Genomic DNA, 13,224 nt, shown 5'->3' with positions numbered 1-13,224 from the left:
AGGAGGCTCCCTCAGGGCAGCAGGTGGTGGAGGGTCAGGAGGGAGAGCTGGAGACTCCAGGAAGGGACTGGGTCTGACCTTGTCCACCTCCGCCCGGTTCTGCAGGCTGCTGCTGAAGGGGTCCCTGGTGAGGCAGGAGACGACCACCAGCAGCGGGTGCAGGCAACGGAAGATGGCAGCCAACACTATGGCCTTGGCCAGCCGGGGGTCAGTGGAGATGTGGGCCAGGCGCTGCCCCAGGGCGGTCAGGTACTCCCGCTGGTCCAGCACCCCTGCAACGGTCATCTGTCAGTCCCACCCTTGAGATTCACCATGCAGTCCAGCCCAGCCCCTCCTCACCGATCTCCTGAAGCAGTATCACAGCCTCGTCCACTGCCTTGATGTTTGGACTGTCCACAGCCTTGGACAGGAACTCCACTGCCTACAAGAACAAGCCAGGGCCCGCCATGAGCCTGCTTCCCACCTGCCATTCCCGAGACCAGCCCCGCCCTGGCCTGCCCTGTCACACCGTCTTCTCAGGCATGTGGATTTTGGCTTGCAGCACCAGGTTCTCGAGAGGTGTGCGCAGGATCTCTGGCACTTGGAATGGGACCATTTTTTCCAGCCGGCTTCGCGGGAACAAGTGGTAGGCAAAACCTGACTGGCAGCGGCCTGCCCGGCCCCGGCGCTGGATCACATTTGCTCTTGACACCCACACAGTCTCCAGGCAGGACACCTGGGGGAGGGGGCGGGTGAGCAGCAACACAGACGCCACTGCCTCAGCGTTTCCCCACTCCTTAAATGACCCCACACTGGCCCCCCAACAGGGACACTGAGACCCCACGAGTGTGGCCGTCTTCAGACACACAAAGCAGGTCTAGGGCAGATTCCCCAGGGGCTGGCTGGGCCCAGGAGACGGGTGCCACCTTGGTCTTCAGGTCGTAGCGTTCCTCCTTGTGCAGACCACTGTCCACTACATGCACGATGTCATTGACCGTGATGGAGGTCTCGGCGATATTGGTAGCCAAGACAATCTTGCGCATCCCAATTGGAGGCTGCTGGAATATGGCCTTCTGGTCCATCATGGGGATGTTGGAGTGCACTGGTGGACAGCAAGACACACTGGTTATGGGTACCACTTCCACCAAATCCACTCCCTGGGATAAGGGCAAGGCAAGAACTTCAACCCCATTTTGATGAAACAGGCCCAGATCTAAAGAACATGCCCAACGAAAAGTGGTACTGTTTGGCCAGAAACCTGGGCCCCTGGAGCCACAATGGGTCAGCTCCAGGACAGGATTCTGGCCATCCATGATTCCTTAGACCCGGCTCTCACCTGGCAGGATCAGGTACTTGCTCTCGTGCATGCCCAGGGCCTCCTGGAGGCGTTGCTGCACTCCTTTTATCTCCTGCCAGCCAGGCAGGAAGCACAGGATCCCACCTACAAAGGAGCCCTGCAGGTATGAGCTGACTGCTCCTGCCAACGGGGTCGGGTGGGCACAAGGCAGAGCGGGAAGCACCCACCTGGCTCCCCACGGGCATCGATGTGCAGAACCAGATCAGTCATGAGCTCCAAATCGAGTGCGCATTCATCCTCAGACTGGGTTGGGGGAAGAGAGGCCACAGTCACAGCCCCGGGGTAGAGGGTCGGCACAGCACACAGCCACCGTGCCCCAGCGAGACGGAGCCCGTCGACACATCAACTCCAGTCCTCACATACTGGCCACACAGGCATGACTATTCCCCAGTTTCCGTCAAGGAAACCGAGGCTTGGGAAGGGCAACTTGCCCACGGCCACCAAGCCGCAGGGACAGGGAAGAGGGAAATCCCGAGAAAAGGCCAGGAGCCCCGGGAGGGATGGGGGGGTCCCTCACCTCGTGGTGCCGGTGCCGGTGTGGGTACTGGTGCTTGCCCAGCTTGGCCAGGATGTCCTCCAAGTAGTGCTCCTTGACAGGGTACATGAAGCCGGGCACCTTGATGACAGGGCAGCCACCAAAGTATCGGGAGAAGCGCTCATTATCACCCGTGGCACTCATAAGCACCAGTCGCAGGGCCGGGTTGAGCCGCTGCAGGCCCTTGAGCAGAATCAGCAGGAAGTCTGTGTTCACGTCCCGTTCATGAACCTCATCCACGATGACGTGGCTCACGCCCTCCAGGCTGGGGTTGCTCTGCAGCTTCCGCAGCAGAATGCCCACAGTGCAGAAGAGCAGGGCCCCACCTCGGGCGGGGGGCTTGCTTTCCAACCGCACCTGGAAGCCCACATTCCGACGCAAAGAGGGGCCCAGTTCATGGCTGACCCGCTGTGCCACAGACACAGCCGAGATGCGGCGAGGTTGGGTGATGATCACATTGCAGCGGGCACCACGGCCCTCAGTCACATAGCGCTCCAGCAAGAGCTGGGGAATGCGTGTGGTCTTCCCACAGCCTGTGTCCCCAGAGATGACCACCACCGGGTGCTGCTCGATGGCACTGAGGATGGTGTCCTGATGTGCATCCACAGGTAGCTGGGGGGCCTCCTGCCAGACTGGCCCTCGCCGCCGCCACAGCTCTAACAGGCTCTGGCTCAGACGCACCTCCTCAGCTTCTGACAGGGGCATGTAGGGCTTGCCCGTGATAGGGTCACTCAGGGGCCCTGAGTCTTTCCCCAAGGGCAGGATGTCATCACTCTGCAGCCGGAGCTCTGGGGATATCCAGGAACTGTCCACAGGGTACTGGGGGGCGGGGAGGCAAGCCAAATAGTGAAAGAGAAATAGCGTCTTCCTCATTCATGCAAACCAGCCCCTCCACAGGAGTCACCTGGGTCAGATGCTGTGGCCCAACCCACTGGGCGGAGGACTAAGTTCGTGACTGCCCTGGAACCCTTGTGGGCAAGACTGGGCTGCTCAGGGCAGGGAGTTCTCAGGCTCCGTCCTCAGTGGGGGAAATAGGGAATGACTACTGCCTGTTGCAGGTAGAGGCCTTCAGTCTGGAGAGATGGAGGGAGAGAGACTGCTGGGGAAGGAGTGAGGGGTGAGTGATGCTGGGAGGACCTCTTACATGATTTAGGAAGGTCTCTATCTTGCGAAGGATGGGCTCGGGCACCTGGATGGTGCATGGTCGGCGCTGAGTCTCACCCAGCTCACGCAAGGAAGCCAGGTTATACATGGCATGGGTGAGCGGCTCGTTGTTCCTATCCACCAGGCCCAGGCTCTGCAGAGGGGACATGTATGGTTCAGTCTACGTTCTGGTCTCTCCAAGAACTGGCCCAGACAGGCTCAGGAGCTCCAAGAGAGAAGTTTCACTTTCTTCAGCTGACATAGTGAAAAGAGGGGACCAGGAAAATGTAAATCTTCACAAGTAAAAAAAATTTTTTTTGAGTCAGAGTCTCACTCTATTGTCCAGGCTGGAGTGCAGTGGCACGCTCACAGCTACCACAGGCTGCAGGGCTCAGATGACCCTTCTGCCTCAGCCTTCCAAATATCTGGAACTACAGTCGCGTACTACCAAACCCAGCTAGTTTTTTGATTTACTGTAGAGACGAGGTCTCGCCAAGTTGCCCAGGCTGGTCTTGAACCCCTAGCCTCAGGTATCCTCTCATTACAGCCTCCCAAAATGCTGGGATTACAGGCTTGAGTCACTGCGCCTGGCCAAAAAAAAACTTTAAATGAACCAGTTAGGGTCTGGCCCAGTGGCTTACGCCTGTAATCTCATCACTTTGGGAGACCAAAGCAGGATGATCTCTTGAATCCAGGAGTTCGAGACCAGCCTGGGCAATATAAGACCTCCTCTCTACACAAAAAAAAAAAAAAATTAAAACTAGTTAAAATTAATTCAAGAAGGCCAGGCTAGGTGGCTCAGTCTGTAATCTCAGCACTTTGGGAGGTCGAGGCAGTGGACTGCCTGAGCTCACAGGTTCAAGACCAGCCCGGGCAACTTGGCGAGACCTTATCTCTACAATAAATCAAAAATTAGCCAGGCGTCATAGTGCACACCTGTAGTTCTGGCTACTTGGAAGGCTGAGGCAGAAAGATAGCCAGAGAACAGCAGGTCGATGCTGGGGTGGCCACGGGCGTGCCACTGTACTCCAGCCTGCGACAGAGTGAGACTCCAACTAAAAATTAATTCAAGAAAAGCTAAATCTGACCTGTCAGAGCAGAAGGGCCCTCCCCCTGCCCAGGGGTGATGCCCCTGAAGAGAAATGTCTCCTATGCCTCTGGAGCCCCACAATACCACAACTGACCAACTGCACCTCCATAAATCCCAGCATGTGCCTGAGGCCAGCTAGGCCAGACCCTCAGTGACCCAGGAACATAGCCTACAGAGCCTGTCTTCCCTTGCTGCCTCACCAAAGCCTCCCCACCTACATCCTTCAAGTCCAGGTGCCACCCTACCTCCTGTCTCTGCATGGCACGACCCATCACACATAGATGTGCAAGGAATTTCCTGCAATGTTTATCATAATGCAACTTGATCAACCAAGCCACTGGACGGAAAACACTGTGTTAATAAAATGTGTCAGTATGCAGTAGCCCTAAATACTAAAAGCCACCTCACCCGAGAGAAAACAACACATTCCAACACTTCAGGCAAATAGGAAAAACCCTAATCACCCTTCAAAGCCTAGATCAAACACTCTCTCCTTAAAGAAGTCTTTCCCCCCATAAGGACCAATCCCCCTCTCCCGGACTTGCTGGCACGGTTATCTATAAGGACCTCAAGGACAAGAATCCAGTCCCTATCCCACAGGTAGGTGCCAACACAGCCTCCTTGCTGCAAGAACAGGCTTCCACCCATTCCCAGGACATGGGCTTTACCCAGCAGCCTCTCTGACACATGGCCATCTACCTGGAAGCTTGCTCCTTCCCAGATGGGCCTCTGCCATCCATGCTTCTGCTCATCAGTAATTCCTCCAAGTTTTGCTCTCTTGAGCCCCAGGTGGCACATCTAGTTCCTCTTCTATCTCCCCGCTTGCCCGTCCCTTCTTCTTCCTCTTCCTCCGGGTTCTCATGACCTCGCACCATCAGCTCTAGCCACAAATGCACCAAAGGTACACTTGGCCATTCAGAGGATAGCAGAGCCTATTGTTCTCTTATTCTGCAGATGAAGTCTCTCCTGACCTGCGCACAAATTACTCCCTCCACAGGCAGTCAGGTGCAGTGCCAGTCCCCACTACTGTGGCCTCAGCTAACTCCACCGCCACCTTCACCTTGATGTTGACTGTGTCCTCAGTCTTCATACCAGATCCATGTCACACAACTTGTTTTGGCCACAAGGCCAATCAGGGTCTTTCTGGACGCCAGTCTGCCTCTCATCACAGGCCCCACTCCTCCCAGCTGCATGCACTCAGAACGATGAACAAGGCTCCTCTGGCTCTACCCAGCTCCCGCTAGCAGTGCTGAAAAGGCTGAGCCCACACACAAGGCCCAGAAGTTGTGGAAACAGGAACCACTAAGCCTACAAACAAGGCTTGGACACCAGATATTTTCATGCGCAGGCAAAAGGCCTGACATGGTGGGTTTCATTTCCTAGAAAAGTAGACCAATTTGACACAGGTAGGGGGAGCTCCAAGACCCCCTCAGGCTCCATGCCAGGGACCCTCCTGGACTCACCTTCAGTTTCTTGCAGGCCAAGGCTGCCGCCTTATTCTCAGCCTCTGCTTTGCGGCGCCCTTTAGCAACAAAGGTCATGGGACAGGGCCAGAGAAGGGTGAGAGTAGACAGCTTGGTCTTGGTGCCCACAGTATGGAACTGCATGAGGTTCTACATGGAAGGCAAGATAGATGGCTACAACAAGGCAGGGAATGAAGAGAGACTCAGGCATTCTCAGAATGCCAAGAAACCAAAGACGGATAACCACCATCTCAGCATGCAACCAACAGGAGCCACACTGAAAGAGCTGCTGTCCAGCCAGAAGCAGCCAAGGGTTGGGCTGCCTGAGTCTTGGGCTTGCTTCTCCTGCCTAGCCTCGACTTTCACAAAAGACAGTGTCTAGACAAGGCACCCCCTTGCCTCCTAGCCGACTGTCCTCTCTGCACCTTCATGGCAGCTATTGGGGTGAAGCTGTCAGCATGAGCTAAAAACCAGGCACATCCTTGGGGAGCAAAAAGGCCTTGCATCTGGACAGACCTCTGCTTACCCAAAACCCCTTGACCTGGTAGCAACAAGAAAACTCACACCTCAGCAAGACAGCTGCCCATCTCTAACGCCCACCCACTTGAGAGCACACCACCAGGAACAGATATGGGTCTCCCACTCCTAAAGACCTCAGTCCACTCCCTGTGCTCCTGTGGTCTGACTTCCATTCTGTCCTCCTTCCAAGGACCCTCCCTCTGGTCTAGACATGGGCTGGGGAAACAGGTCCCCTCAGCCCTCCCACACTTGTGTCCCTGGGGAAACACCAGACATAACCAAGCGAGCTCCCCACCCACATGCACTGCTAGGAGACCTGACTTACCTTAGCTGTGGAGGACGACGTTGCAATCTGAATCACCTTGGCCAGAAGGTTCTTGGGAAGCGGAAACTGGGTCAGAGCCCTAATAGCACTGTCATCATCTGTCATTTCAAAGGAACCCCCCCTGGGAGGACCAAAAGTTTAGGTGAAAAAGGCCTCTTTCTTCCTAGGTCAAATTCCCCTGAGGCTCTGAGATACAGGGGGCTAGGACACTGTGCTGCAGCAGGCAGCTAGGTCACACAAAACAGATGGAAAACTGAGCATCTCTGCCCCACCTGTAATCCTCTCACAGACATGCATGGTTAATGCTCCCTCATCCCCCACACAGGTCAGAAAGCAGGGGGCAGAGGGCTCCATGCTGCTGTTTCACACAAGTCCAGCCACATAGTATAGGACCACAGCTGGCCATCCCCCAAGAATGGGCACACATACCACTGAATGACAGGACACACAGGATGAAATGTGTGGCAGGGGCACTCCCATCTAAGAGAGGCCTAGCAGGAAACACTCCCAACCCCACATCAAGATGTGGCCAGCTTCCCCTGCATCCACCAGCGCCAGCTGTACCTTGAGTCCCTGAGTGGGTTGTGAGAGTCCTGCTGGGTCATGGACAGGAAGTCAGTAACATCTATGGTCCCCTCTTCTAGCTCCTCTTCCTCATCCTCCTCTTCCTCCCGGCCCAAAGGGCGGGATAGACCCCCAGGCCCCCCCGGCCGAATGCTCTCAGGATTCAGCTGTCGCCAGGAAGTGGGGGGCATGGTGGGTTCTGGGCGCCACCAGCTGTCAGCTGGAGAACCAAAGCGATCAGCTAGCACTCGATATTTGGCTGCGTCAAACAGCTCATTCCGGGGACCCAGCAGTCCCCAGCCCTGGAGAGGAAAAGAGACCATCATCACACCTTAGTTGGCCTGAACCGTGTCCAGCTGTATACTGTAAGTGCCCTGTATAGTGAAGCCATCATTTTTCACCTGTCTACCAACGTCAGCACCCTAGTCCAGAACTGGCACAGAACACATAAGATGCCCAGCATTGACAAATGAAAACAAGGTACATTCTTACACCTATTAGACAAAAAAACCCACATGGCAATAAATGAAAAGACACATTCACACAGTAATCTAGGAAGTGTCAGTAAACACAGCATTTAGAAAATATGTAGCCCAAGCCAGGCTACGTATGTGATGGCTCACACTTATAATACCACACTTTGGGAGACTGAAGCAGGAGGATCACTTGAGCTCAGGAGTTCAAGATCAGCCTGGGCAACAAAGCAAGACCTAGTCGATACAAAAAAAAAAAAAAAAATTACTGGGTATGGCAGCACATGCCTGTAGTTCTAGTACTCAGGAGGCTGAGGTGGGAGGATCACTGGAGCCCAGGAATTCGAGATTGCAGTTAATTTTGATCATACCACTGCACTCCAACCTGAGCAAGAGCAAGTCCCTGTCTCTAACAAAAAAGAAGGAAAGAAAATACGAAGCCCATACCATAAAACAAATGTGATTTCTGATGCAAGAATCCTATGTTGGGAATACATTCTACAGAAACAACTTGAAATGTTGAAGCTATGTTAAATGTCTTAGAGCTACATTTCTTTCTAAAAAAAAAAAAACAAAACACTTCCTGAGCCTCTAGCATGTATACAATGGAACACATCAGCAACATCATCTGGAGTAACAAGGCCTGGTATCTGCCTTCCAGAAGCTCAGAATCTAAGGAACAAAGAAATAAGCCAGCAGCTATAAGAACAAGCACAAGTTCAAAGTTACAGTTGGGAGTGTACAGGCAACAAAGCCTAAGGAACAGCAGGAACATGTGCTTGGGTGGGTTTCTGACATCAGGCCCATGTGACAGTAGACTGCAGAGCCACAGGCCCAGAACCTCTCCACAGCGAGGTTTCGATCCCACCTGGCTCATGACAAACTGAGAAGTGACCCTTCTGAAAACTTTCTCCTTAAGCTTCTGAAATAAAATGTAATTTTTAAAAATTCTATTCACAAGAGCAATAAAAACCATAACCTACCTAAGATGAACTTGAGGTACAGACTTGGATGTTTTTTAGTACAAAACTTGGCAAAAGGAGATAAATCTAGAGAGAGCCAGGCTTGGTGGCTCAGCCTGTAAGCCTGCACTTTGGGAGGCTGAGGTGAGTGGATTGCATGAGCACGCGGGTTCGAGACCCGCCTGGGCAGCTTGGCGAGACCTCATCTCTACAATAAATCAAAAAATTAGCTGGCTATGGTAGCGTGCGCCTGTAGTTCCGGCTACCTGGAAGGCTGAGGCGGAAGGATCACTGGAGCCCAGCAGGTTGAGGCTGCAATGGCCGGGAGCGTGCCACTGCACTCCAGTCTGGGTGACAGAGTGAGACTCCAACTCAAAAAAAAACCAAAAAAAAAAAATCTAGAGAGACAAATGTAGCTGGATGATAGAGCAATTACATATGAAGAGACAAAAGGCACCTAAATTAATCCATACATTGAACATAATTCCAAGTCTGCACAGGCTTCTTAGGTGTTTGACAAACTGACTCTAAAGTTCATTTAGAAGGACAGATGCATGAGGACACCAGGATTCAGACTCTTGGGCAGCTTCCCGTTGGCTTCTCCACCACCCACTCTTCTTCCCCCTCCCACACCTGTCCAGACACTGTCTTCTCAGCCCCTCCAACAGCCCTTAAAGAAACCCTCTCCACTGCTGCTGCCACCGCTGCTACTAGCATTCCCTTGCACCCAGCATCCCTGTCTCTGGGTCTTGTCCAGTCTATTGCTGTCAGTGACTTTTCCTCAAGGCAAACTTGGCCATGTCACTCCATCAATTACCAGTGGTCAGTAGCTCCAGCAACCACAGGATCAAATCGGAATTCCCACCTGTGACAGCAGAGACCCTGCTGTTCCGCTACCTGACAATCCCATGGCTCAGCACACAGACCCACGGTCATATATACCCTGGCTCCATGCCTCTGTGGCTTGTGTCTAGAGTGCCCTGCTCCTTCCCTTATCCCTGGCTAGGACCATTCTTCAAAAATGAGCCTATTCTACTCAGGAGGCTGAGGTGCGTTTCTTCCCTCCCGTGGACGCCTCCCCTCTAGGCTGTGGCTGCTCTAAGGGCATTCAGTTACCTCTGAATTGCCAGCACCTCTCGTCAAGCACGTGGGTGGTGCTTAACAAATGCAACTGGCTTGGGGAAAAGAAAAAGCTAAAGAACTGTGTGTACAGCTATCTGAGATTAAAAGGCTGAGTTCTCGATGAAATAAAGAACTCCTATAACCACATGAGATATCATCTCACTCCTGTTAGGACGGCTAGTATCAAAAAATAAAAACAGAACATAACAAGTGTTGGCAAAGATGTGGACAAACTAAAACCCTTATGCACCTCAGTGAAAAAGTAAAATAATGCAGCCACAGTGGGAAAGTAAGATGGTGCAGCCACTGTGGAAAACTGTTTGGTGGTTCCTCAAAAAAAAAAAAAGACCAAGCTCGGTGGCTCAGCCTGTAATCCCACTCTGGAAGGCCAAGCACTTTGGGTTCAAGACCAGCCTGGACAACTTGGCAAGACCTCATCTCTACAATAAATAAAAAATGAGCCAGGTGTGGTAGTGCACGCCTATAGTTCCAGCTACTTGGAAGGCGAGGAGAAAAGATTGTGGGAGCCCAGCAGGTCGATGCTGGAGTGGTTGTGAGCATGCCACTGCAGGACAGCCTGGGCAACAGAGTGAGACTCCAACTCAAAAAGGAAAAAAAAAGAAATCACCATATGATTCAGCAATTCTACTCTGGATACATACCCCAAAGGAACTGAAAGCAGGTCTCCAAGAGGTATTTATACATCCATGTTCACTGCAGTATTATTAACAACAGCTAAAGTGTGGAAGGTGGAAACAGCCCAAGCAGACAGTAGTATATCTATACAACAGAGCATCATTCAGCTTTCAAAAGAAGGAAAATTCTGATATGTGCTACAACATGCACAAAATGCAAGGCCATTGTGTTAAGTGAAATCAGTCACAAAAGGACAAATACTGTAGGAGTCCATTTAAATGAGAAATATGGAGTAGTCAAATTCTCATAGAGAAAGTAGAATGGTGGTTGCAAGCTAGGGGAGGGGAAGAGAGGAGTTACTATTTGATGGATACAGAGTTTTAATTTTGCAAAATGCAAATATTTTGTAGATCGGTTGCACAAAAATGTAAATATACTCAACACTAGTGACCTGTACACTTTAAAATATTAAGATAGGCCAGGTACAGTGACTCATGCCTGTAATCCCAGTACTTTGAGAGGCCGAGGTGAGAGGATTGCCTGAGCCTAGGGGTTTGAGACCAGCCTGGGAAACTTGGCAAGACCTCGTCTCTACCATAAATCAAAAAATTAGCCAGGCGTGGTAGTGTGTGCCTATAGTTCCAGTTACTTGGAAGGCTGAGGTGACAGGCCGAGGCTGTGGTGTCCGTGAGCATATCACTGCACTCCAGCCTGGGTGACAGAGTAAGACTCTGACTCAAAAAAAAAAAAAAAAAATCAAGACAGTCAATTTTATATGCTATGGTTTAGATATGGTTTATTTAGCCCTGCTATGGTACAAGTTGATATCTGATCCTCAATGCTGGAGGTGGGGCTTGGTGAAGTGTCTGGGTCACTGCACAGACTCCTCATGAGTGGCTTGGTGCCATTCTCCCAAGCGTGAGTGAGTTCTATTAGTTCCTGAGAGAACAGGTTGTGGAAAAAAGCCTGGCACCTCCTCCCCTCTCTTGCTTTTCCTCTCACCAAGTGATATCTGCACACATCAGCTTCCCTGTGTCCAGTGAAAGTTCCCTGAGGCCCTCACCAGAAGCATGAGCCAAATAAACTTTTTTAAATGAATTGCCCAGCCTCAGGTATTCCTTTATAGCAATACAAATGGACTAAGACATTATATTATGTGTACGTGACCATACTTTTTTTTAAAGACAACAATCACAGTTGGGGAATAGGGAAAGGGATGGGGATGAATGCAATAATGGCTTGCATCAGACAGGCTGGGCTTACAGTGCCCTCAAACATCTAGACAGAGAAGGCATTCTCAGCTGCAGCACTACTACTATTTTGGACCAGGTATTTTTTTGCTGGAGGGGACTGTCCTGTGCATTGCAGGATGAGTAGATGCATTCCTGGCCTCTATCTTACAGCTGCCAGCATTATTCCTCTAGTTGTGGCCACCAAAAATGTCTACAGAAATCATCAAACAGCCTTTGGCCACCCTTACCACTTCTTTTCAGCATAGTACTAGAAGTACTAGCAAGAGCAATCAGAAAAGAAAAAAATATAAAAATATAAAAGGCACCCAAATTGGCAAAAAAATAAAATTATTCCTGTTTGCAGATTACCTCATCTTATATATATAAAATGCTAAAGACCCCACAATAAGCTGGGTGTGATGGCTCATGACTATAATCCCAGTACTTAGGAGTCCAAGGTGGGAGGACTGCTGGAGCCCAGGAGTTCAAGACCAGCCTAGGCAACATAGCGAGACCTCATTTCTACAAAAAATGTAAAAATTAGCTGAGTGTGGTGGCACATGCCTATAATCCCAGCTGCCTGGGAGGCTGAGGCAGGAGAATCACCTAAGCCCGGGAGATTAAGGTTGCAATGAGCCTAGATCATGCCCAGGCTGACCTCAAACCCCTGGGACTCAGGCAATCCTCTCACCTCCACCTCCCAAAGTACTGGGATTACAGATGTGAGCCGCCACCCCCCCAACCTATCTTGATTTTTTTTATTGGATAAACTGTTGTTGGTATAAACAGAAATGCAAGTGATTTTTGTATGCCCATTTTTTTTGGTATGTTGATTTTTGTCTCCTTGAACTTTACTAGTTCTAACAGTTTTATTGTGAGGGTCCTTTTTTTTCTTTTCTTTTTTTTTTTTTTTTTTTTTGAGATGAGGTCTCACTATGTTGCCCAGACCGGAGAGCTGTAGCTATTCACAAACGTGATCATAGTGCACTGCAGCATTGAACTCTTGGGCTCAAACAATCCTCCTTCCTGGCCCAGTTTCCCAGTAGCTGGGACTATAGGCAGAGGACCCAGCTTCCAATGGCATTTTTTAAAGAAATAGAAAAAAACAATTCCAAAATCTGTATGGCACCACAAAAGACCCCAAATAGCCAAAACAATATTAAGAAAGAAAAATGAAGTTGGAGCCAGATATGGTGGCTCACCCCTATAATCCCAGCACTTTGGGAGGTGGAGGTGAGAGGATTGCCTGAGCCTGGGGATTTCAGATCAGCCTGGGCAACTTGGTGAGATCTTGTCTCTACAATACATAAAATTAGCTGAGCATGGTAGCATATGCCTGTGGTTCCAGCTACTTGGAAGGCTGAGGCAGAAGGATCGCCTGAGCCCAGCAGGTCGAAGTAGCAGTAGTCGTGAACATGCCACCGCACTCCAGCATGGGCGAGTGAGACTCTGACTCAAAAAAAGAAAAAGAGAGAGAGAGAGAGAGAAACGAAGTTGGAGGAATCACAATTAATTTCATAGTTATAGAAATCAAAACAATATGGGACTAGCAATGAAGACACACAGCCTTGCTGTGTGTATGTGTCTGCTATTACGGTGGTTCACACCTGTAATCCCAGCACTCTGGGAGGCTGAGATGGGAGAATCTCTTGAGAGCCCAGGAGTTTAAGACCAGATTGGGCAACACACTAAGTCTCATCTTTACAAAAAAATTTTTTTTTTTTGTTGGAGTCTCACTCTGTCGCCCAGACTGGAGTGCAGTGACCGCTCCTGGCCACCACAGCCTCGACCTGCTGGGCTCAGGCGATCCTTCCGCCTCAGCCT

The 13,224-nt window shown here is 50.9% G+C and overlaps 1 protein-coding gene across 4 annotated transcripts in view; it reads right to left on the bottom strand.

Moving 5' to 3' along the window:
* DHX30 (DExH-box helicase 30) overlaps nt 1-13,224 on the bottom strand; it is a 37,855-nt gene that overhangs the window by 1,298 nt on the left and 23,333 nt on the right. For all 4 annotated transcript variants that reach the window (XM_008071336.2, XM_008071338.1, XM_008071337.1 and 1 more), the window contains 11 exons: nt 6,976-7,277; nt 6,412-6,532; nt 5,568-5,717; nt 3,016-3,168; nt 1,854-2,690; nt 1,504-1,579; nt 1,316-1,420; nt 906-1,081; nt 509-715; nt 340-421; nt 79-272 (listed from right to left, as the gene is read on the bottom strand). In XM_008071336.2, coding sequence (XP_008069527.1) covers nt 79-272; nt 340-421; nt 509-715; nt 906-1,081; nt 1,316-1,420; nt 1,504-1,579; nt 1,854-2,690; nt 3,016-3,168; nt 5,568-5,717; nt 6,412-6,532; nt 6,976-7,277 — 2,403 coding nt within the window. The remainder of the gene's footprint in view (nt 1-78; nt 273-339; nt 422-508; nt 716-905; nt 1,082-1,315; nt 1,421-1,503; nt 1,580-1,853; nt 2,691-3,015; nt 3,169-5,567; nt 5,718-6,411; nt 6,533-6,975; nt 7,278-13,224) is intronic.

This window comes from Carlito syrichta, unplaced genomic scaffold (genome assembly GCF_000164805.1).
Source record: "Carlito syrichta isolate Samal-C Ts95f unplaced genomic scaffold, Tarsius_syrichta-2.0.1 Scaffold314290, whole genome shotgun sequence".
Lineage (NCBI taxonomy): Eukaryota > Metazoa > Chordata > Mammalia > Primates > Tarsiidae > Carlito > Carlito syrichta.
The sequence above is the reverse complement of the archived record's forward strand: the minus strand, read 5'-3'. Positions and strand labels throughout refer to the sequence as shown.